Here is a 24451-nt window from a genome sequence, read left to right on the forward strand (position 1 = left end):
GGACGACCTACCTAGTGTTAAGTGGTTACCGGAGCCCATAGACATCTACAACGTAAATGCCCGAGTTTTATCACTGACTGCAAGTGTTGGGAGCCTGTCGCCGCCCACTTCTGGTGGACGTTATTGGTGGTAGGGCGTCCTACGAGTCCACACGGCTAAGTACCACCACCTTGCCTATTTCTACCGTGAAGCAGTAATGCGTTTCGGTTTGAAGGGCGGAGCAGCCGTTATACTATAAAAGCTGAGACTTAGAATTCATGTCTCAAGGTGGGTGGCGGCATTTACGTTTTAGGTGTCTATGGGCGCCGGTAACCACTTAACACCATCTAAGCAATAAAAAAAACCTGAGACTATAAAGAGCATGCTCGGGCTGGATGAACATCGTGTTTCAAGATCGGCGATTTTATACCGTCCCACTTTTAATTGACAACACTACACACACAACGACACGTCAAGATGCTCTTAGGATTAACCTTGAGGATTTTTAATGTAATTCTTGTATGGCCATATTAAATTCATGATCTTTTAATCTACAGTGTTTTTAATTTTTCAATCTATACTAATATTATAAAGAGGAAAGATTTGTTTGTTTGTTTGTTTCGAATAGGCTCCGAAACTACTGTACCGATTTGAAAAATTCTTTTTCCATTAGAAGCCGACATTGTCCCTGATGAACATAGGCTACTTTTTTTTAATTTATTTTATTTTATTTTTTTGGTTTCATGTGTGTTTTAATGTTTCCGAAGCGAAGCGAGGGCGGGTCGCTAGTACATATAATTAAATCGTAGCTGATCGCTGTCTGTACACGGAAGATATCTCAGAAAAACTGTTATTGGGGGCTTTATGAACGCAATAGAACCCAAAATGATGATTTTTAGAATTTTTGTCTTTGTGCGTTTGTGCACGTTCATCTCAGAAACAGCTTATCCGATGTGGTTTTCACTAATTTATTGTGGTAAGCTTTATTTAATTTTTAACTATGACTTCAATTATTTTCCCGCGACTTTTCACGGCACGCTATTTGACACATCGTCCAATAACGAGCAAATAGCAATCGTTTGCAGTCGGCCGGCCGTCGCCGCGTCAAGCGCATGCGTAGTGGCCCCGCTACGCTTTTTTGTTTATCACTAATAGTAGGACGCGGTATTGACTCGCGAGTGCCGATTGGAGACAGTAAAATATTTTTATTGAAAAGTTAAACAGTGACACCTTGAATGTTTGTGATAATATTATTATTGTTAATATTCGCAAGACTGCGAGTCCTCGTCGAGTCCATTGGACAGTTTGTAAGTGGGGGTTTTGTTTGCTATTATTCCTTTTTACAATTTCGTACTGCAGTTGCAATTGCAATGATTCGAAATATAAACAAAATTTATGTGTAAATGACGTCGCATTTATTGTGCATTAATTTAAAGTAGTCGATATTTATTTTAATAATAGATAAACAAATACCTGAAATCACAGCACGTAAAATCTTAACAAATTTTATTTCTGAATCGATTATACTAAGTTCACGCCTACCTTGTCACATAAATACGAGTGTTTTGAAAACGACCATCATCCCATTCATTACATTTCAACAAGTTGACAAGGTTCTTACGCCGGCACTGTGAAGCATAAGGTGCTTGCAAATTAACAATCATGAAGGAAGTAGGTAGATGCATACAATTTTACAAAATGTCCGACTTCTGAATATCAGCTTATCTAAGGGTTGTGTCTAAATCTTGTGAACTAATATTTTATGATTGAAAACCGGAATGCACATTGGCATAGCGGTAAAAATAGGCAGGGTGCTGGTACGCACTACTTGATCGCAATGCTCTCTAGTAATTAACAGTTGGTGCCGTCTAATGCCCATACAGACATCATATATGTGTTGTATGCCAATATTAATTAAAACACTAATCATTAATTACATCATCGAATCTAAAAGGACTGAGTCATGTTCTAAAACGTATTTTATGACCTATTCAATTATTAATAATTAAATCTTTGCATCAAAGCTTCTGTGTAGGGGTTGAATACTTAATTAGAGTTACGGTGGTTTCGTGTTACAAATGGTTTGCCATAACGATATTGAATGTTTAATTGTGATAGTTCTCGGAGCGGTCCTGATTACATTGAGCAATGTACGTGGGAGCGTTGTTTTAGACATATTGGGAAAGACAGTAGGTACATTAGGAAAGATAGGATTTTCCGCTCTAAATATATATTAGTTAGGTAATTTAGTAGATTTTTGTAACTGTTATTTCCCTCCGCTCGCCACTGACGCAGATTTCATTTATACGATCTGGGAATACGACGATCAAGCATAGTTCGTTTCCTGTGTGCTTAGTGCGAGTTTTTTAACGTTCTCGATAGCGTAAAAGTGAAGTCAAATTTGTATGGAGTTGGAACGTTTGCCTATATTTGCCGCTAGGAGCACTGTTCCAGCTGCAAACATATTTCAGGTAACTTTTACGCTATCGGGAACGTTAAAAAACTCGCACCAAGCACATTGAGCTATTTGTAACATATCCTGCGGCTCTGAAATAAGTTTCTTTCTAGTGTTTCGTGGATGCTGTGTCCCGAACAAAAGTCACAGCTGTGCTAAGTCAAAAAAGGTCGTATTATATCCTTCTATCTGCAATTGTCCGTTCTTAATAAGGCCACAGGCTACAAAACTTTCATACCTACAGTCATGACCTATACAAGGGTAGTGTTCGCTTGCGTGGTCCGTGCACACATTAACTCTCTCCAAGTCATCCAATTCCATTTGAGATTAAAGTTGAGTTTAGATCTTGACGATGACCTGAAATTAAATTAGAAGCGTCAGAACGCTTCTTCGAAACAGTGGTGCGTCACTATAACCCCTATTAATGTGGACGCATCTACATATCCAATCCATAGACACCACCCAATGAGTTTCTCGTTGGACCCTATCAGTGGGTCGCGATTCAGATCCGGTAGTAAATTCAGCGAAGCAAGCACTGTTCTTGCTAGGGCCGGTGTTAGCAAGCTCTCTTATGTTGAGCCCGTGAGCTCACCTATCCGTCCGCGCGTGGTTGAGATAATCCCGTAACATACCGACGATGAAGTAGGAAAAAAAGCTACGTCATGACCTACTTCAGACAAGGTCTGGAGCGATAGGCAGCGGCTCAGCTGTGTCCAGTGTGCATTGTCCATGGATATCTGTGACCACTCACCCTCTGGCGTGTCGTGCACTCGTTTGCTTGTAATAAAAAAACACTATTGGCCGATGAATCCGCCAAAAACGAACTCTCTTAACTTTTCCTCGGCTCGTTAGAATTTGTAATAAGTATCTTTCCAAAAGGTTCCTAAACTTAAAAACATTATAAAAATGGAGGATGACATGAGGTACTAATCTAAACTCTTTTATATAGCTGTCTCGCTGTAGTACCTACGGGTACTGGTAGCTCGAATGCTATCTTTTGAATTCTCATGGTTCTTGTGAATTTACTAATAAAACTCATTGAATTTAAATTAGTAACACGGTTCGAGTTGACAAGCTGATTACTTCATCGATGCGCCAGCGTCACGTTATTGTGTGCTAATTAGATATTACGTTCGCTTTTGCTGTGAATTTCTTTATTTTAAATGAAACAGGTCTAGCGCAAACATCAATCGGCCTACAAGTCGTGAGCAAATCATATTTATACTTATACGAGTATGTATTTGATTTAACATTATTCTAGAGAGTTACACGTGAAATTCTAGCCTTTTTTTCCTACTTAGCTGAGAGCCTTGAGAGGCTATTTCAGTGTAACCTTAACTAGTAGGTGAGCTCACGGGGTCAAACCTGACGACGTTGCTAACACGAACCCTAGCAAGAGCCGTGCTTCGCAGAATCTACCACCGAATCGGAAACGTGACTCACTGAGAAGATCCGGCGAAAAACTCAATGGGCTGCGTCTGAGGGTTAATTTACTCGTCGAGCCCTTCGTCGCAAGCGACGAGTTCGACAAGAGCGATGACCGGTGCTTGAGGTACCTAAAAGCACCGTTAGTGGATCGGGAGGATCCGAAATGACGTGTTTGGGGCGACGTCGACTGCTTTCCATTCTGTCCGCAGGATCGGGAATGTAGTTATCGGCGGCCAGGATGAGAGGAGGGTTCTCTTGTCGTGCTGCTTTATCCAAGTGGAATTGTAACCTTTAAACCGTTAAGAGGATGCGTGCCGAAGGCCCAAGGAGCGTTGAGAGTCGCCTGCGACTGGTCCGTTACAGGACGACTGATGTCTTGTGTTGAACTTCCAGATTGCGACAGCTGCGGTACTCGATAGGGTTGACGCGCTGATAGTGAGGTGTGAAGGCTGCGGCTGTCTGGCCACAGGTCACCAGTTCATAGCGACAACTCCGAGATCCTCCATCGAGCTTGTGTTATCGCTCGATAGACGGAAGGTCCGATAAACGGCTGTTCTGAACTTGTAAATTTGCAAGCATATCTTGAAAATATCGTTAGCACGGTTCAGGATTTGCCGTAATTCTTCTATTCTCTGATAATTACCGCTACAAATATATTTCAAACTCTTACCGCCTTGGGCGATACGCATTCCTACCCCATGATCTGTAAGCGGAGTAAAATGTCCCTTCGGAACAAGGTGACACTTTACAAAACTTGCATAAGGCCCGTCATGACTTACGCGAGTGTGGTGTTCGCTCACGCGGCCCGCACACACATAGACACCCTCCAATCCCTACAATCTCGTTTTTGCAGGTTGGCCGTCGGGGCTCCGTGGTTCGTGAGGAATGTCGACTTAAACGATGACCTGGGTCTCGAATGAATAAAAAATGCATGAAATCAGCGTCGGAACGTTACTTCGATAAGGCAATGCGACATGATAATCACCTTATCGTTGCCGCCACTGAGTACTTACCCGAATCCTGATCACACCGCCTACTCGTCGAACTCGGCAAAGCCACCAACAATCCCTCATTCATAAAAAAAAACCCATTTACTTGTTTGATGTCCATGACCAAGAGCGACCACTCGCGTAAACAAAGTATAAACATCAGATTATGCAACGATGAGACGTCAAGCACCGTAATAAGCAGCAAGGTACATAATGACAGGACGTAAGAAGGAAATCCTACTCGCCTCGTACACTCGCAGATGGACGCTTCGCAATCATTTCCGACTTGTCACTTGTGCCATATGTCATTATCAATTAATGAACTATTACGTAATTGGATTAACTCGACACGCGAGGTGTTAATGGTTCACTTACGTTGTCATTAATACTACCTCTTCATGTTCTTGAGAAGATAAATGTTCGTGACCAGTCCACGAGAGAAATAGTCTATAGTGTAGCATTTTCAGTAATTCTCAACTCTAGACATACTTTGCACATACATACATCGCTTGCCATGATCTACTTGGAAACCACGTTCTATTCGTTTTGCTGGTATTAGGACCTCTTGTGAGTCCGCACGGGTAGGTACCAACACCCCGCCTATTTCTGCCGTGAAGCAGTAATGCGTTTCGGTTTGAAGGGTGAGGCAGCCGTTGTAACTATACTGAGACCTTAGAACTTGTATCTCGAGGTGGGTGGCGCATTTACGTTGTAGATGTCCATGGGCTCCAGTAACCACTTAATACCAGGTGGGATGTGAGCTCGTCCACTCATCTAAGCAATAAATAAAAAATTAGTAACTTTGCTTTTACGAATCATGTTTATTTCTATCACTAACATTAACAACTAGGTCAAAAAATGACTGTAGGCAGTGACAGGCTTTGTTGCTTGACATTAAATTACTGACTGCTATCTGTACAAACGGGAATACCCTTCCCACAGTGATGTGGCGATAATGTCGTTCACAACCAACTTCCAACAATAGGCGACTGTGCCGTATGTAGGTACTCGTACACATATCAGGTGTGGAGTCGGTCGGTATCAGCGTGTCGCAGCTGACCGGACGCGGCGACTTCAATGCACAGACTCTGAATAACGATAGGGATTTATAGCGTAGGTACTGTTGAATGATTGTTAACGAACCTCAATATAGCTTGTGCAATTATTTGTGAGTTAGGCTAGGTTTGAATGTTGCACTGGAGCCGTGCTTCAAATCTTTTAAAAAACTTAAAATGTCCTAATTATGCAAAGCTGTAAATAAGGCCAAAAATATCATGACCTAATTTTACTATTGGAAAGGGCCCACCTGCCCTTTCTCTCGGGCCCTTCGAGGAACGAAGGGTGCAGGTCATTCATCTTTTGCCTAAAGGTGAACGAACGATATGAAATATAATTTGACATAATTTAGAATACTGTATAGTGATTTGAGACTGATTTACGACTGTTCCTGAAGGGTCTTTTTTATCGCTTGTATGGGTGGACGGGCTCACAGCCCATCTGGTGTTAAGTGGTTACTAGAGCCCATAGACATCTACAACGTAAATGTGCCACCCACCTTGAGATATGGGTTCTAAGGTCTCTGTATATCTTCTAATCTGTATGTTCCATGGGGAGTGCTTTGAGGAATTGTTTGAGATGATCCCCTCATCTCCTTTTTATCATCGCACCTCCTGCCATCGGATCAAAGTTCATCCATATTATCTGGAAACGCTGCGTTCATCGACAGTGCGTTTCCAGAGGTCTTTTTTGCCACGTACCATCCGGCTATGGAATGAGCTCCCCTCCACGGTGTTTCCCGAGCGCTATGACATGTTCTTTTTTAAAGAGGCTTATGGAGAGTATTAAGCGGTAGGCAGCGGCTTGGCTCTGCCCTTGACATTGCTGAAGTCCATGGGCGACGGTAACCACTCACTATCAGCTAGGCCGTATGCTCGTCTGTCTACAAGGGCAATAAAAAAACTTGTGATTATTACCCGGACAGACTATTTTGCAAGGGATTCTGGCATGTTTCCATTATTTACTCCTTTCCTTTGGAGGCGCTCGGGTAGCTAACAAGCAAATCCCACTCCTCTTGGCTGAGTCCACCCGCCTGCCCTGGTAAAACTGAAAAGGGCTTCCGGGCCACCAGTAATCTCTCAAACAGAAAAAAAAATCTATTTAGCGCTTAGATTTCAGTTAAGTGTGTGACTTAGTTCCGGTCACAATTCCTATCGCAAGAATAAGTTACATTAACAATTAGTTACTGATAGCGCAGTGGTTGTAGAGATCAAATTGTCGCGGTCCAGTGATTACAGTGATTACAGACGGCGCTACTGACCTTACGAGCTGAGAGCACGATCTTATTACAATTTATATTATATAGAGTGTTCAATTTTGTTTCATAGTATTGTAGTCGAGAATTCAGCATAATGTGATTGATAGGATGACATGTTTCTGTATGTGATGATGTGCTTTTCGTGGGGTCTACTAGGGAAGTGGACTAGTGATTCTTGGGGAAAGATCAAGGTATTGTTTTAAACTTTCATGGCTTTTGAAAAAAGCTATTTCTAGAGAAAAAAAGCTTACCAGAGCAAAAGCTAGTCTGTTCAGATTTAAAGTGCAAGTCAAACAATAGATAAAGATTTTTAGGTGTATTTATATTATAATATTCCGTATGGTTTTTCGACACCAAGAGTCGAATGTCTTCGCTCACTTAGGCGAATTCGAAATCTTCGTTGTATTATAAAACCGCACTCTATCTGTAAAATACGAATATACCTACATGAAATTAGTAGGATAGATCTTACCAGTTCTAAAACTAGTAAAATGATTAAAAATTGTGTACATATCATAAAATTGTGTTGCAGATACGCATGCACATGCAACGCAGGTTAATGTAAGTCGTTTATCGGAGTCTAGAAGACATTGATCGAGAACATTGTAAATTAATACTTGGTGCTGGATTACATTGTTCAATATAAACCAACAATTAGTATCTATGAACTTTGAAGAAAATTAATCTAAATAGATTATAAACTAAAAAATAAAGCTTCAACAGCAGGCGGACCAAAAATTTCAATATTTTTTATCCTGATGATCTTGATCGGGGAATCAGATAGAAGTTATAAGAATAGCATATTTTCCTTGATCAAATTTTGAAATTCGTCTTTAAGATGATGGACATTACGTTGAAATTTTCCGAAACGTTATTATATACACAAGTCATTCCAGTAAAATGCTTTTCCACTGTCACGCCACGACCCATAGACATGCACAAACCTCTAAATACGTAGTTCAGTTACAAATATTTGTGTGTATTTATTGATTTAAATGTAAAAGGGAGTATCTACTAAACTGAAATAATATTCTGTATTCCAACATAATTGAAATTTTGACCTTCAACCTCGCCAACTTCGTATCTCCATTGTACCTACCAAGTGAGGAACAAGCGCCTTCACCCGTCGTACTTTTTAAATCTTACAACTCTCAAGTCACAAAAGTTATAAATAAGGTAGAGTTTGTAATCTAAGTCGTAATCTTTTTATCAATGAACAAACATAGCCTGGTTATGGCGCTCGGTAAACTGATGCCGACGCATTCCAGTCAGGTAAAAGCGTCGACTGATAGATAAGCTTAACATTCCACTTTTCTTAAGCTACAGTACACCTTTATAGGCTTGTATTATAAAAGTAAAAGGATTATCGTAAATATTTTCCACACATTTCTTAATTTTTGATAATTAACACGTAGAGACGTGAATACACAATTAGTACAGACATATTGAACAGTCGCTATTGTAATTATAATTTTGTAACAGCTTTAGAACCTCAAACCTTGTTCAAAGAATGACACGGCTTAGTCTCCGGCAAATGTAAATCGTAAAAAACGTAAGTGGTAAGTAGACACGCTTTAATAGCAAGCAGAACTAAAAATTCATACAATAATTTATTATCCTGGCAGAATATTAAGGTGAAGTGATAAAATAATGTTGTTATCACCAATCCTCGATTGATGTGCAAATATTCGAAGTAATCAGACGTCTAAGTTGTTGAAAAATGCGTTGAAAGATTCCATTAATTCCATTACACAATAATACATAGATAGATTAAGCTAGTTCAAGCTCATAAAAGCGGGTAAAAATTTGCTCAAGGTGACAGGCTCAGGACATTTTTAACCGTTTTTATTGCTATTGAATTTATCAGTATGATAATGGTAAGCTCAGCTGTACGCCCTACGGCGGACGAACGCCCATCAGTAGTATTTTTTTTGTATTGACTGCAGACCGACGATCAAATGTGAACATTGATGGTGATAGCCCATAGACAACAGCAATTACAAGGGTACAGGCAAACAGCTTTACCTCTCAAGAGAATGATCAGAGAGTACAACATCCCTAAATTTTTCGCAATCCGTAGCCCCTAGTATAAAATACGCATAGAAATATAAGGATTTTGCGTAATCTCAGTATAGGTAAGTACATCATAACGGCTTCACAAGTCGACCATACATCACGGGCATGATGTGTATCACCTGCTCCGGAAATACTCGTATCCTCACACTGCTCATGATATTTTTACTTTTCAAATGGTGTTCGTTTTTTGAAGCGGCCTTGAAACTACATTATCTTGTTATTTTGTGATGAAACGATTGTCTGTACGTTGGATAACTCAATGGTTCCAGAAAGGTTTATGTTCCGTTAATTGAGGTGAGATTCAGAACGAGATTTGTTTTTAAATTACCTATTTCATTTCATAAGCACAACGATTATTAACAGTTGACAACAATCAATGTGATGTGATTGCATTCAAAAACAAATTTACTACTGACTCACTATTTGTTTTATGCTCACGCATGCTCAAGGTTCGTGGCCCCTTATTAAATTTGCTATGGTTTTAACCATTACAATATTGTAGCTGCTAAAGAGTTTAAACATTTTATGACTTGAAGAACAAGCTACAAAACATATTTTTTCGTCGCTACCTATTCGCTGTAGCGAGGTTATTTCAGCTACACTCGACGGGTAGGTGAGCTCACGGATTCACCCTGAGAGAATTTACTAACGCTAGCCACAGCAAGAGTAGTGCTTCGTAAAATCTACCACCGGATCGGAAACGCAACCCACTGAGAAGATCCGGCGAGAAACTCAATGGGTTGTGTCTATGGGTTAGTTCACTCGTCGAACTCTTCATCATACCTTCACGAAACATACCTTCGTGGTGACGAGAGACAAGGACGATTTTAAAGTTATCACCAAGTAACGCCCTTGTTATGATTACACTTGGTTCACCCTACGGATTTAAGAATTGTATCATATATCTCTATGGCTGTTATTTGTATGAGATTGAAAGCAAATTATTTGGAATTTAGAGTTTTGCCAAACATAACAATGTTGGTGAACAGAAGCAAATATACAAGCGCTACCACAGTGAGCCACTAGTCTAACATAAATACTCAATATAAAAACACATAAATGTATTATAGATAAAATATATATTGCAATAAATCGAAAGCCACACTCAAATTTATGAAGTGATGAATATTCTAAAAATATTGTTGGACGCAATAAAAGCTTAGAAACTGGAGTAGGACTGTGGAACAATGTAGTCACGAGATCGAGAATATAATGCTATGCGTATATAATGATTGAAAGCTAAGAAAAAATCTAAGCCTGTTTATTATTGTTGAACGTATGAAATCGATAGATTCTAAAAGTTCTTTTTATCTTTAAAATGTTCGTATATTTTAGTCGTGCGTGTCCGGGCTAATATGAGACTGATATGAACTTATTAGGCTGTGCGGTCCGTGATCAGCAGTCGTGCAGATTAATAAGATCTGGATGGGTGACATACCCGTGTTAATACAAATTCCCGCGTCCACCCATTTCAATAATCAGTAAGCCCGTTATTGCAATATTTTGCTCTGGCAGGCTGACGGAACCATGACCCACTTAATGTTAGGAGCTCATAAATACAGTATAAAGGTCGTGGCGCCTCCATTGAAGATCAAAGTCCCAATTTATTACAGTGCAAAAGCTTTTCATCTCTCCAATTGTAGATTTTACTGATGGTAGGGCGTCTGCGAGCCGACCCACATAACCACAAAATGCGTTTCGGTTTGAAGGGCGACGCAGCTGTTTTACTATAAGACTGAGACTTGAAACTCATGTGTCAAGTTGGGCGGCGGCTTTTACGTTGTTTGGGTTCTATCGGCTCCGTTAACTACTTAACACCAGGTAGGGCCGTGAGCATGTCCACACATCTATGTAATAAAATCTGTATCTGGTTTAAGCGTCATTTTTGCAACTTTACAGGATTTAAAACTCAAAATTTGGTGAAAATACAACAAAAAACTTGTTCCGTTTTTTAAATTGAATAAACTTAATTGAAGTTCAACTAAAAACATTGAATTGTTGATCTAATACCAAATAAATCGGACCTATAATTACAAAGATCAATGTCGCGTATTAATTAAGGCTGTTAAACCAAATAGCCTTTCTTCACCCCTCGAAATATTTATTTCCAAAAAATAACGTAATCTTACATCCCAGTGTCATAGGCGTTGCTCCAATCGTTTCAATCAAAATCAGTCTTCGGTCGCCGGCGTCGGTATCGAAATCGTCGGTATAAGAAGTCAAAAAAATGTAATTTCTTGTTAAATAACCGCAACCGCTCAAGCAAAACAGATTGAACAGATCGTGGACACAAAAACTCAACCTTCAGTGGAAATTCGCTGGAATCACGTAAATCTCTTAAAAAACATTGACACCTCAATTTTTTCTTCCCAAATTGCGGATTTTTTTATCGGCAGGACTGTGTAAGTTCCATTACTGCCTACCAGTTAAAAGTATTTCCAGCTAATTTTTGATGGATTTGAATTACATAATGAATATTGATATTTAACGTATTTGTATAATCTTTGTTCTCTAAGCCTATGATCATCCTTGTTTTATATTTTTTTAACTATATCATAAGTTTTGTAATAGCTGTGTTTAACAAAGCACGTCTCCTGCTTTAGGTCGTCGCTCCACTGGCCCAATAACTCCTCAATTCACAACATTCACGGAGCCCTTAGGACGTGACTGACATTTTAATGGCGGAGCTTATAGTCCTCTCCCGTAAATACCTACAAATTTAGTTTAATTGAATTAAGTATCTAGTGCTAGTTTTTTTAGTCGATACAACATTAACAATTTTATATTTAAATTCAAATTCAAAATCATTTCAATTTCAACTTAGATGTCAGTATAACACACTTGTTGAATGTCAAAATATAAATAACAATGTTAACTCTACTACCGGTTCCAAAAAAGCCACAGTCCTGAGAAGAACCGGCGAAACAAACTCAGCAGGCTTCTTTTTTGGTTTTTCACAAAAAAAAAATAATTAAATACGTAAAAATATTTGCAATAAACGAAAAAACAAGTAAAAAATACAATTAAAAAAAATTAAAATAAGAGAATAATAGAATAATAGAAAATAAAGAATTGCTTGCTGATTAATTTGGTTGGTAAGTTTAACTTTCTATGTTTGAGTTGTTAAGAGTAGTATTCCAGTAGCAAACGTTTACTAGAAATAGAGGAATCATTGCTCGTGGAAGAGCATATTTTGAGTCCGCACGGAAATGATAATGGTACCATCTAGCATAAACAGTTGTCCGCTTCTATTTCAAGGTTTTCGTACAGTACGATTAGAACTTCAACTTCTCGTTTCAAAATGTGAAGTAATCATTTAGCACCATTTTGCCGTGGTCATCCATTCACCAAGTGCAATAGGTAAAAGTGTCAGTTACGTGGTGAATGGCAGGGTTGTGCATACCCATCTCTTCTCATTGGCTGTCAGCCAGAATATTCGAATATTTCTCTATTACATTATCGTAAGCTACAAAAACGTTTTAAGTAAAATCAACCCGAATTAAATTTTAGTTTATTCTACATCCATATTTTAACATAAACATCAAAACATAAATTGGAAGAAAGTCATAAAATAACCGTTTCAATTAAAAAAAACAGCTAGTTCTATGCACTAACAACTTAATAGAGATTTTAGATAAGAATTAGACCATTTCAAATGAATTATGTTTTAAACTACGGAGGAATTAAAGCTTAGCGTTAAATACGTGGCATAAAATATTCAATACTCCTCTGTTACCCACTGAGTTTCTTGCTGGATCATTTCAGCGAAGCACTGCCCTTGTTAGGGTTAGTGTTAGCAACTCTCTTAGGTTAAGCCAGTGAACTCACCTACCGGCCTGTGTATACCTGACATAATAATACTCATCTGAACACGTATCTTATTAATCCTTGCCCGATTTAGAGACTCAACACTGGCGACCCCGACGTGATCAACGTGACTCAATAAACGTCTTAGGCGGTATACCAATTGTCAGCATTTTTTCAGCTTCAAATATGGTACCCTCCATAACGTACACAGAATATAGTTTAATACTTATCATCAACAGTACACTGTTGGACAGAGGCTTCATCTATGCTGTTAAGCCCTTCTTAGTTCTGTTAAGGTTTTTCTTGTCTGCTTTTTGTCTGTTTGTTTATTGTTAATCAAAAAGATACATGGGGAGTGCTCTGAGGAATTGTTCGAGATGATACCAACGTCTCGTTTTTACCATCGCACCGCCCGCCACCGGAGTAGAGTTCATCCATACTCCTGGAGCCACTGCGGTCATCCACAGTGCGTTTCCAGAGATCTTTTTTGCCACGTACCATCCGGCTATGGAATGAGCTCCCCTCCACGGTGTTTCCCGAGCGCTATGACATGTCCTTCTTCAAACGAGGCTTGTGGAGAGTATTAAGCGGTAGGCAGCGGCTTGGCTCTGCCCCTGGCATTGCTGAAGTCCATGGGCGACGGTAACCACTCACCATCAGGTGGGCCGTATGCTCGTCTGCCTACAAAGGCAATAAAAAAAAATACAAAGGGAATATTAAAGTGACTATTATGACGATTGATTGGTACATGATCCTTCCCAGATTAAAGTTATCATACGGATCTAGATTGGCAGACGAACTCATAGTCTACCTGGGTTTACACGGGTTAAATTGACGACTTGAATGAGACGTGTGTACTGCAACCACGGGCTAGACCCTACCAGTTGAAAAGAGCTAACAGCGAAAGGTTTAGAGAATGACATTCATGTGTCGTGCAGTTCCGCACGTACTGTGTGCAATCCTTTCCACTCATTAAGCATTCCATATGAGGTTAATACGACGTGCTTGGGATAGTAAGCAATAAAGTTGGTTCGTCTGTCATGGCATTCGGACTATGCCGCATTGCTCCGGAGAATCAGACACCCATGCTGATATTATGAACGATTTACGGCAAATGTGCTGACTTATTGCGATATTCTCGCTAAACAGGCTTTGCTACCGTGACCATTGGCGGGTATTGTGACTGTAAATAGCCAAGACGGAATTTTGAAAGAAACGGAAGGGAAGATTTTCTACTGAGCGTATGATATTGCTTGTTAGACTGATGGTCTCAGCTATAAGAGTATATGCAAACTTATATTGAAATAATTGTTCGCGCAATTCAGGCATCTGTCAACATACAAGTTTAATTATTTTTATCTCCCGCAGCTGATAAGGCGCAGAAGACAAGGGATGTTATGTGGACACGAAGATTTCTCCACGCATGCTTCACTGCCGTACTACTGGCACTACTCCAGCCTGCATGTTGTGATGTTATCTTCAGAGTACCTGAAGTGTTGGTTAGTACTTAATGTAATTGGTCTAGATGTCTTGGCGGGGCAACATTTCGTAGGGGTTTGAATTTGAATTTCGAAAACTGCCTAACTTATTTCCTAACGAAATACTAAAACCTTGCATGTGTCAAAACATTAATTTTCTTATTATTGATTTAATACTAATGCGGTATGCACTTTATCGTAACGTATATAAAAAAAAAAGATTACACACGAAAATCTATTTTTGATTAAACAGCTATTCCTCAGATGATATTTTACTAATGACAAAAACATCAAATTTCTTATTTTGGATATTCTGTCCTATGTTTAATCTATTTTTATTATTAATTTAATATTTTTATTTTATTTTATTGCACAGATGGTTGGACGAGCCCACAGCCCACCTGGTATTAAGTGGTTACTGGAGCTCAAAGACATCTACAACGTAAATGTCGCCACCCATCTTGAGATATGAGTTGTAAGGTCTCAGTATAATTACAACGGCTGTCCCACCCTTCAAATCGAAACGAATTACTGCTTCACGACAAAAATAGGCAGGGTGGTGTTACCTATTCGTGCGGACTCATAGGAGGTCCTACCACCAGTAACTAATCTTCTCATGTTTTTAGTATTAAATTCATTATTAAGTACAATTTCAACAGACGGGTGCCATCGTGAGCACTCCTAAACGTACGTAGAGTATATAAAATCTGTATTTGGTAAAGATTGAGTTGTAATGCATCTGTGCTTTATCAGACCTCTACACACACTTGACATTATGTCTGAGTTGTCGTGGCCTAAAAGATAAGAAAGACGTCCGGTGCATTCGTATTGAGCGATGCACCGGTGTTCGAATCCCAGGCGGGTAACAATTTTTCTAATGAAATACGTACTCAACAAATGTTTACGTTGTAGATGTCTATGGGCTCCACTTAACACCAGGTAGACTGTGAGCTCGTCCATCCATCTAAACAGTAAAAAAAAGTTTCAACAAACCGAAAATACTGGGGTGTGCCCCATCTTTATTTATTTATTTAAATAAGTACTGCCACATCACAAACATCTAACATTGAAAATAAATTTAAACTATTTAATTTATGGCCTGATGCATGTGACAACAATGGCGTACATAGCATTGGCAATTCATCGGCTCGAAAATGGAATACAATAATAATAATAATAAAAAAACAGTACTATTTGTTGAAATATTAATAAAAATGTCTAAAAATGTCATGCCGTCTTCAAATGATATATATGAAGTTTTTCTTGCAGGTAAGACACGCAGCAGCGTCGAAGCCGGTGGGCACAGGGAGGGCGAATGTGACGCGCAGCAATGACACGGAGCAGTGGGCGGACACGCTGCTCGAGGTGCGCTACGAGGAGTACTTCGTCGAGCATGACGTGTCTACTGGAGACGCTAGGAAGGCTGCCAGGGCTCTGAACGTGGAAGACAGTGAGTTAATCTACTAGTAGGACTGGCGAGTGGTAGGACCTCTTGTGAGTCCGTGCGGGTAGGAACCACCGCCCTGCCTATTTCGGCCGTGAAGTAGTAATGCGTTTCGGTTTGAAGGGTGAAGCCGTTGTAACTATACTGAGATCTTAGAACTTATCTCAAGTTGGGTGGCGCATTTACGTTGTAGATGTCTATGGGCTCCAGTAACTATTTAACACAAATTTCTATTTGTCATAGCAGAACTGGCGAATACCAGAAAGTAACCGTATATTCACACTGTTTTGTGTTTTTATATCAAATACCCCTTTGAGCCGGTTTATCTGACTTTTGGTCAATGTGCGAATGAAGTTTGTGCTCCTGATCAATCGATAGATTTGTCAAGAGATAAATAGATCGTGGATATCATGGTCCTTTAGAAAATCACTTAAAGCCTACATATATTTTTATTTCTAATATCTATGTCTAATAAAGTCATAATGAAATTCAATCTTAATATTTCAAACAGCCATGCAGTAAAACAATATTTTTACAAAAATATTCTTACTCATTGCTGCAATTACTATATCAATTACCGAAATTCTGACGTGTTGTTTTGATTTTAAATTTGTGTACAATGAAGCACACTCTCTCTACCCTACTCATTTACATAAAGAGTACCTTTGTACTGGTGGCCATTTTTTTATTTTTTTTTAACAACTCTCTCGACTTGCCTTTCCACTTCAAGAAAGCAATTGAATGAAACGCAACAATTACTTGAGTCATTAATTAGCGGCGTGTGACGACGCGTCCGCATATAGCACGAGGTCACGATGGTAGGATTAAAGGACAACCCCAATTATAAGGCCAGAGGTACCTATATATGGCTTCGCGAATAATGAGCCACCTGCTACATTTGATTGTTGGAGATTTGAATTGGGTTAGGACCAAGCCTGCGCGGTATAAGTCAAACATATGCATCACTTAATCAGACGGTCTAGCGGAACATCTGATTAGATATTTTGTGTATTGATGATCTTAATTGATAAGCTCTAATCTATTTTTTTCTTTGTTTTTTTATTGTTTAGGGATGTGGACGAGTTCACGGCCCAACGTAAATGCCACCATCCACCTTGAGTTCTAAGGTCTCACTTTTAACAGGACAACCGCTGCCCCGCCCTTCAAAACGAAACGCATTACTACTTCACGGCAGAAATAGAAATCTAGAAATAGAAAGAGAGAAAAGATCCACAGGGGTTGAAATGTCGAGCTAGATATGCTCAACCCCTCCTACAGTTCTTCCTCTGTTCTTGTTATATCTTATAATCAAAACGAGGTCAAATAACTTTGTTTAGACTACGATAGAGAACATTTGATCATTAGAGTATTGACCTACACAATTCAGCGCAATTAGAGAATCATTTCTAAAAAATCGTTTTGAACCGTTAGTCTGAGTCAAGATTAATCAGTGCCTATATTGTCGTGGGACAAATAATATATGAAAATATTGCCTTAATCAGGACATCCAGTATAAGAGAATGATGTAAATTGCCACATGCTGTAGTGGTAACTAGTAATCTACATCACAATACACAATGTTCCAAGTGACAATAGCTTGAAACTCGGTAAACATGTAATTGGCAACACACCAAGGCGACAGGCCACGCCTCACTCATTGCGCTGCCGACTAATTAGTTGCTCGACAGATTACGGATCAACTATTATTGAGATGTACATTGTAGTCGGTTTTGGTCTGAGAGACTATTGTAATTTCTCGACATTAGAGTCGTAAAGTTGGATTAATTTCATCTCTAAACTAATTAGGTTAGCATGGTTACGCCTTCCCGCGCAACCAGTAAAACGACAATATTCATCTTTCGTAACAGAATTAGCTGAAACACTATAAATACAATTAAAAAAAAATCGTTTAATAAAAAATCTTGTGATGGACATTTATATCTACTAGAGGTCCCGCAGTAGTCGAAATTCGACTATAATCAATTGGAATTGTAAGTTTGTACACTGTTATGATTGTATTTGATACTTCTATAATCACAAATTTCGCCAAGACTACACTATAAAAAATATTAACAAAGACAAACAATATTTAATCTCAATTTGACAACAGACGTCAAGAACAAAAGTTTTACAATAAATTAATAGTATACATGCGTGTGTGCATCAAATACATGGTATGTTGTAGTTTGTGTAATGTTTTCTTTATTGATTTAATTTATCTTTTATGCATTATTTTAAAAAAATATTAGCATTGTGCACTTCTTCTTTATATTCTTTATAAGTGTGGAAAATTTCATACTCCTCTGTCCGTATTAATATATAGATATTCTCGATAATAATAGTGATACCTAGTACAATAAGTATGCTTATTGAAAGTTCTTTTTATATAATAGCTTGTTTATTACAAACCCCGATTAATTGGTTTTGCCACTCCAAATCAAAAAGCCGCCGCGTAGACTCTGCGTACCTACGAATCAATTTTCGTATGTTGTCAGTTTTTCTAAAAAGCATATCATTATACTGACGATCGGCAGTTTGTAGGAAATATTTGTACACTGTAATTTATAACAATCTGAGTTATTACAACCGTATGTAACATAACAGACAGATGTGTGTACCTTAACCAATTTACACGCGTTTTTATTTCATAAACAGACTGTCACGGCTCTGTTCTAGTCACGGGACTCATAACTCTATTTAAATGATGAAAAATTCAGTTCAGATCCTTGAGACATTTCAAATTTAAACTTGTTAACTCACTGAAAGAACACTGTTTCTTTCGAACTTATCAAATTATCCATATTCAATAAAAATATATTGTAGGCAGCGGCTTGGCTCTGCCCCTGGCATTGCTGAAGTCCATGGGCGACGGTAACCACTCACCATCAGGTGGGCCGTATGCTCGTCTGCCTACAAGGGCAATAAAAAAAAAAAAAAAAAAAAAAACATTATTTACTACATCGAGTAGCAATTTTTTCAAGAATTCAAGTTAGAGATAGTGTTAAAGGAAAAACAAATAGATTTCCTTAATCATTCTGCGACGTGATGTACTCAAACTTAAAGTCAAACATAAGCGGGGCTGATTAATTAAAGTAACTTAGAAACAATAAGCAAAACGAGATATCGGCAGTTAGCCCCTATTCATAAAAAATTGTGAACAAGAAATAAACATCTGGAAATTGCCAATGTCCTTTTGTCAAGGCGCTGCAGTTCTAAGGAAATCTGAAAACTTCAAAAACTTGAGGTTTCAGTATTGGATTTATTTGGAAGGTAAAACCGAATTCTCATTAGATATTGGGCTGGCGTTCTAAAGCACTTGCTATTTGTCTTTATACAGAAAAGGGTTGTTGAGTTCGTCCGTATTCCTAATTCCAGAACCTGTGGTATTTCGGTTTACTATGTGTTTTGTATACCAGACATGTTCCATGTAACAATTTTTTGATCTGCAATAATATTTTTAAGTCGGTTTCAAATCAGTTTTCGATGTGCAAATTTATGTCGGTATTAACTATTTCAAATTATTTTGGTTTTGTACTTTTTTATCGGTTCATACTTCTTCAAACTGTCTTCTCGAAAAAGCCGTCAAGCCAGCTTTTGAACTTTCGTTAGATAAGTATTCCCCAACAATTTACACTTAGTCGTAAATATCTGCAGAGTCATCTTTTGTCAGATGATGTTTCATGCATTCTCATAATAGCGCTGTGGATCATAAATGAAACTGCAATTTTTCACCAACAACTACTATAATGAAACTAAATAGGCTTATGACATGACATTCAGTGCTTACATTGCTGTGACGAGCCCTCTAAACAACCTTGGTCTTGAAGTTGGATTGATAAACTAGTAATTTTCTTTAGGAAAAAAATTTGAATGACATATATTAATTTTGGATATGTACACGCTCCTTTGACGCTACTTTTCATTACGAGGCTACAGACGCGTGACTTGTCAAGTCCGTTACATTAATTTCGCAGGTGTGATAGAGGTAGTTAGATTGTGATTTCAGGGGCGCGGGCAAGCACCAGCCTGCTGCTTTTTTCTAAGCTCATTACAGAATGGGTTTGCTTGTAACTTCTATGTCAATAGCATATATTCATTGCTAATCATAGCTGGCTATTGGGAATGTGTTGGTATGTCAAGTGAACTTCATTTCGACTCTGATCTGTCAACATCGTTAAATTTTAATGATGGGCCATTTTCCATGGGCCATATAGACACTTTAAATATTTAAAAGTAACACCATATTTCGTTTTTATGTTGGCGGACGGATGTAACATAAAGACTTACGTGGTTTACTTTTAAAATTTTCGCATTTCAAATTATACTTTTCATAGAGAAATCCCAAGACTCCGAATTTGGTAACAAAACTTAGCCGACATGACTGCATCAGACTAATCTACGGTTCGTGGTATGAAAACCAATAAACTGATATTGCTAATTCGATAACGTGACCGGATGCCACCGGGCCCATTGTTCAATTTCAAATGGAGTCCGTTGCTAGTGACGTCACCTTAACAATTACAATTCAATTAGGCGGTATCTTGTCCCAGAATAGACACGTCTTATAAAAAAATTGAATATTCTTGGTATATTGGTGGCTGATGGCTGATTCTGTTGACCATCATGTTATTTATTATAGGTAGGCCAGAGGAAAACTTAGTCAATTCAAAATATTAGCTTTCTAGCCTGAAAGTGGGTGCTTCTCTTTCAACCTTTCCCTAAGTGGGCGATAGCGCCCCCTTGTGGGCTCTGCAGGCCTAGCTCTCTGCAGGGCGGACCCAGAAAAAAGTAGGGGCGTTGTGTAGAGGCTTGGGAGGCGATCTGTAACTTCATTTAGGAGAATTTAGACACCGACTGAGCTCTCGCTATAGTGGTTCTTAGGTAGGTTAAAAAATGGGGGCGCTAAAGTAATTTATTCTCAAAGCGGGCAGTAGACAAAATAATTTTGGGAGCCCTTGTTCTATTTAAATTAAGCCGCGAAAAGGCGACGATAATTCTTAATTTCTAAATAGGTTCCTAAACAGCCCCTCTGCGGAATTATGCAAGGTCGTCTATTAGATTCGCTGATTAATTACGAGACGATAATGCAGCGCCATATTAAATCTGAAAATATAAATGAATAGTATAAAAAAATCTTGAGCTCTGGGATTTTTTTGGAATGGGGCTTTAATTTTCACGATAAGAGAATTCCAGGTTTTAGATTTATTAGTTCGTTCTGTGTAAAATGAAAAGTCAAGAAATATTTTTTTTCAATGATCTAATAATAATAATAATAAAGCCATTTAATCCAATTCTCACTCTCGATTTATAACACAATTATTGTTAGTAAGTTGTAGTTTAAAATTAAAAGGTTACATACTTATGATTAATTAATTATTTAATATTACTATAATTAATAGTATTTATGAGCTTTGGACCCCTATTTGAGTAAAGGCCTCCTCCATCCTATTCCATGACTCCTTGTCCTTGCCTGATTTTATCCAGTCGTTTCCTGCGACGTGTGTTATGTCATCAGCCCATCGTCTTCATTGTCGACCAACATTCCTTTTCCCCATTGGTCCTTTCAATCGTGTGGCTTCAATGGTCCATCTTTTGTCTGGGTATCGTGAGATGTGTCCGGCCCATCTCCACTTAAGTGAGAGTGCGTGGCTGAGAGCATCGGTAAGTTTAGTTTTTTGACGAATGTTTTCATTCTTAATTCTATGTATTCTTCTAATTTTCAACATGCTCCTTTCCATGGCTGTTTGACTGCATTTAATTTTTTGTTTTATTTTATTTGTAAATATCCACGTTTGGCAGCCATACAACAAGCAGGGTAACAGGCATGTATCAAATGTTGCCCTTTTCATACGCAAGCTGTAGTTCCCTTTTAGGATTTCTTTTAGTGCCCAGAATTTCTTCCAAGTTGCGTTGATTCTTCTTGTTACTTCTTCTTCGTTGCTTGTCAATGCTTTCAATGATCTAAACGAATCTAAAGTTTTCGCCTAATTGATAAAGAACGTGTGCTGAAGGTAAAGAGAACCTTTAAATATTTTTCTTCAATATCAGTTTTTCTTTAGTTCCAGTAACGAGACCTGGATGCGGAACCTGCACCAAGAAAGAGCTGGAGTACTGCGAGACGCGCGTGCTGGCCGACCACTGCTGCTGCGAGAGGCGCTTCCTACCCGAGCCGTTTCCCTGGCTGCCGCACACCTGCTATGTCGGACCCAACCGCTGCCGGCCACTGGCTCACGACTGCGCGCGATACGCGAGGCTCAGAGACTGCTGTTGCTACAGAAAGTTAGCTGAGCGATGTGAGTACTTGCACTTATTAACAGAAGAGGAAGTATTTCTGTTAAAAATTGTTTGGATTGTGGTACCAGTTTATCAGAAGGGGAGTCATAAGTGTATTTGCCAGCTACGACGATCAAAAACGTATCAAAATAGTACGATATGTATTTGTTTGTGTCATTAAGTAACTCAGCAGTGCTCGTCCTAGTCGCAGGCGGGTACCAATTTTTCTAATGTAAAAAAAATCAAATCTGAATAATTATAATTTGCGTAATTACTGGTGGTAGAACCTCTTGTCCGCACGGGTAGGTACCACCACCTAGCCTATTTCAACCGTGAAGCAGTAATGCGTTTTGGCTTGAAGGGTGGGGGCAGCCGTTGTAACTATACTGATACCTGGCGGGTAGTGGCATTTACGTTGTAGATGTCTATGGGCTCCGGTGACCACACCAGGTGGGCTGTGAGTTTGTTCAACCATCTAAGCAATAAAAAATAAAAATAAGTTCGTTGGTGATGTGAATGTTCCAGGGAAGGGCATTCTGTCGTCGTCGGGGCGGCCGGGTGTGGGCGGCGCCGCGCTGCTGTTGCTCTCCGCGTTGCTGGCGCGCCTGTGACGTCAGCCCCTGCCCCCGCAGCCACCCGCGCTCGCACCCGCACCCCTCTAGCGCCCGGCTCGCGTGCTGTGACGTCACGGTCTATCCATGGTCCGGGTTTGGTTGATATCATAGAATATGTTCATCAAGCTCTTTAAGCAATTAATCTAAACAATGTAGCTTATGTCAATACAAAAAAATCCCCGATCCAATATAATATGGTATTATTACAAAAAGGACAACAGTTCTTAATTATTAATCAATAATTGCTTCTTGGACTTGTTGTTGGGATCAAAAGTCTTGGTTTATGTTTCTCAATTCATGTTTTGTAATTACTTTAATGAGCGTGCATGAGCGGAGAGGCTAGGATAACGTTGGTGTGAGGGAGACAACGCTAACGATGGTACAGGGATGTGAAATTATTCATAAGATAAGTAATAACGAAGAGTCTATACTTGGATCAGCTATTCGCTGGACCCTGGATTGGAAGGAAGAAACAGACGGATTCTCAATATTTAAGCCGTTGGTGTACTTTGCATTATTTAAAGAACACTAACGCGTCTGTGCGAGTGCTCACCGCTGAGCCCATAAGCTCACCTGTGTCTGAACGTGGATCTAAATGTTTCGGAAACGTCATGAGTTCGTGACCCTTTTGAAATTTAAAATTTTTAAGTATTTATTAGTCATTTTGGCCTAACGATAAAGTATCTATTACACACGGAATACGTCACATCACATAAGTATAGTAAGAGTACCTAAAATGTATATTTCTCAAAACGTAATATATAATATTATTCATAAATATAAATTGAACTTTATGATGTAAGTAGTAAAAGCGATTTTTCTTAACTCTTACGGTTTAAAAACGGAAAACTTGCTGAAGATACGATTGTTATTTTTTGTTTTTTCAAGTCCTGGCCGATGTCCGTGAACACACACAGACGACGAGTACACAACAGTCAACTACCCCCGTTTTTGTCCCAGAATGTTTTTTTTTTATTGACCTTATAGGCAGACGGCCCATGAGCACACGGTCCACCTGATGATGAGTGGTTACCCATGGACGCCAGGAATGCCAGGGGCAGAGCCAAGCCGCTGCCTATCGTTTTTGATTGACGAGCGATATTGTGATCTGTGGGCATGCTGACTTCAGGCGAAGGTCGACCCAGCACGTGTCCCGGAAAAGCCAGGCTTCCCTGGGGCTTGATCGAGTTATTGTTAATTATTTATTAATTAATTTATTGTATAAATATAACATTAAACAGTATTCGTTGCCAAAGGTGCGTTAGTGTAGTGTTACCATAGTTTAAGTTTAAAGAAAGTTTTTTTTTTCGAAATCTGTATTATGTATTCCAAATAAAAATAACATTTCTGTGAACAGTTTTGAATTGTTCTCTGAAATGATTCTGATTACTTAGGATTGATGTTTTAGAATAGTAATTAATTAAATGAATGTTACCGCAATTTAATTGTCTTTATTTGTCGAACTCCTACTGAAGATTGTTAAGAGATGAGACGATACGGAGGATGCGTGATGTGGCGCTGCCCGCAGCCTGTCTGGTGCTAAGCGACCCCCGTGGGACGCCCGGCCCACTACTACTTGGGCACTTGACTTTGT

At 39.0% G+C, this 24451-nt stretch overlaps 1 protein-coding gene across 1 annotated transcript; it reads left to right on the forward strand.

Moving 5' to 3' along the window:
• The first annotated feature begins 1048 nt into the window (after nt 1-1048).
• LOC101739255 (uncharacterized) lies at nt 1049-24297 on the forward strand. Its single transcript, XM_004924022.5, has 5 exons — nt 1049-1286; nt 14417-14547; nt 15796-15976; nt 22030-22263; nt 22769-24297. The coding sequence occupies exons 2-5, from the start codon at nt 14446-14448 to the stop codon at nt 22852-22854; spliced, it is 603 nt and encodes a 200-aa protein (XP_004924079.1). The 5' UTR covers nt 1049-1286; nt 14417-14445; the 3' UTR covers nt 22855-24297.
• Nucleotides 24298-24451: the final 154 nt, after the last annotated feature.

The sequence above is a fragment of the Bombyx mori genome, chromosome 25 (assembly GCF_030269925.1).
Source record: "Bombyx mori chromosome 25, ASM3026992v2".
Taxonomy (NCBI): domain Eukaryota; kingdom Metazoa; phylum Arthropoda; class Insecta; order Lepidoptera; family Bombycidae; genus Bombyx; species Bombyx mori.

Bases quoted from the DNA above. Each gene is read 5' to 3' on its own strand.
- LOC101739255 (XM_004924022.5), top strand. From the start codon at position 14,446: ATGTGGACACGAAGATTTCTCCACGCATGCTTCACTGCCGTACTACTG. The intron at 15,977-22,029 runs GTGAGTTAATCT...GTTTTTCTTTAG, and splicing joins GGCTCTGAACGTGGAAGACA to TTCCAGTAACGAGACCTGGA. The intron at 22,264-22,768 runs GTGAGTACTTGC...TGAATGTTCCAG, and splicing joins CAGAAAGTTAGCTGAGCGAT to GGAAGGGCATTCTGTCGTCG.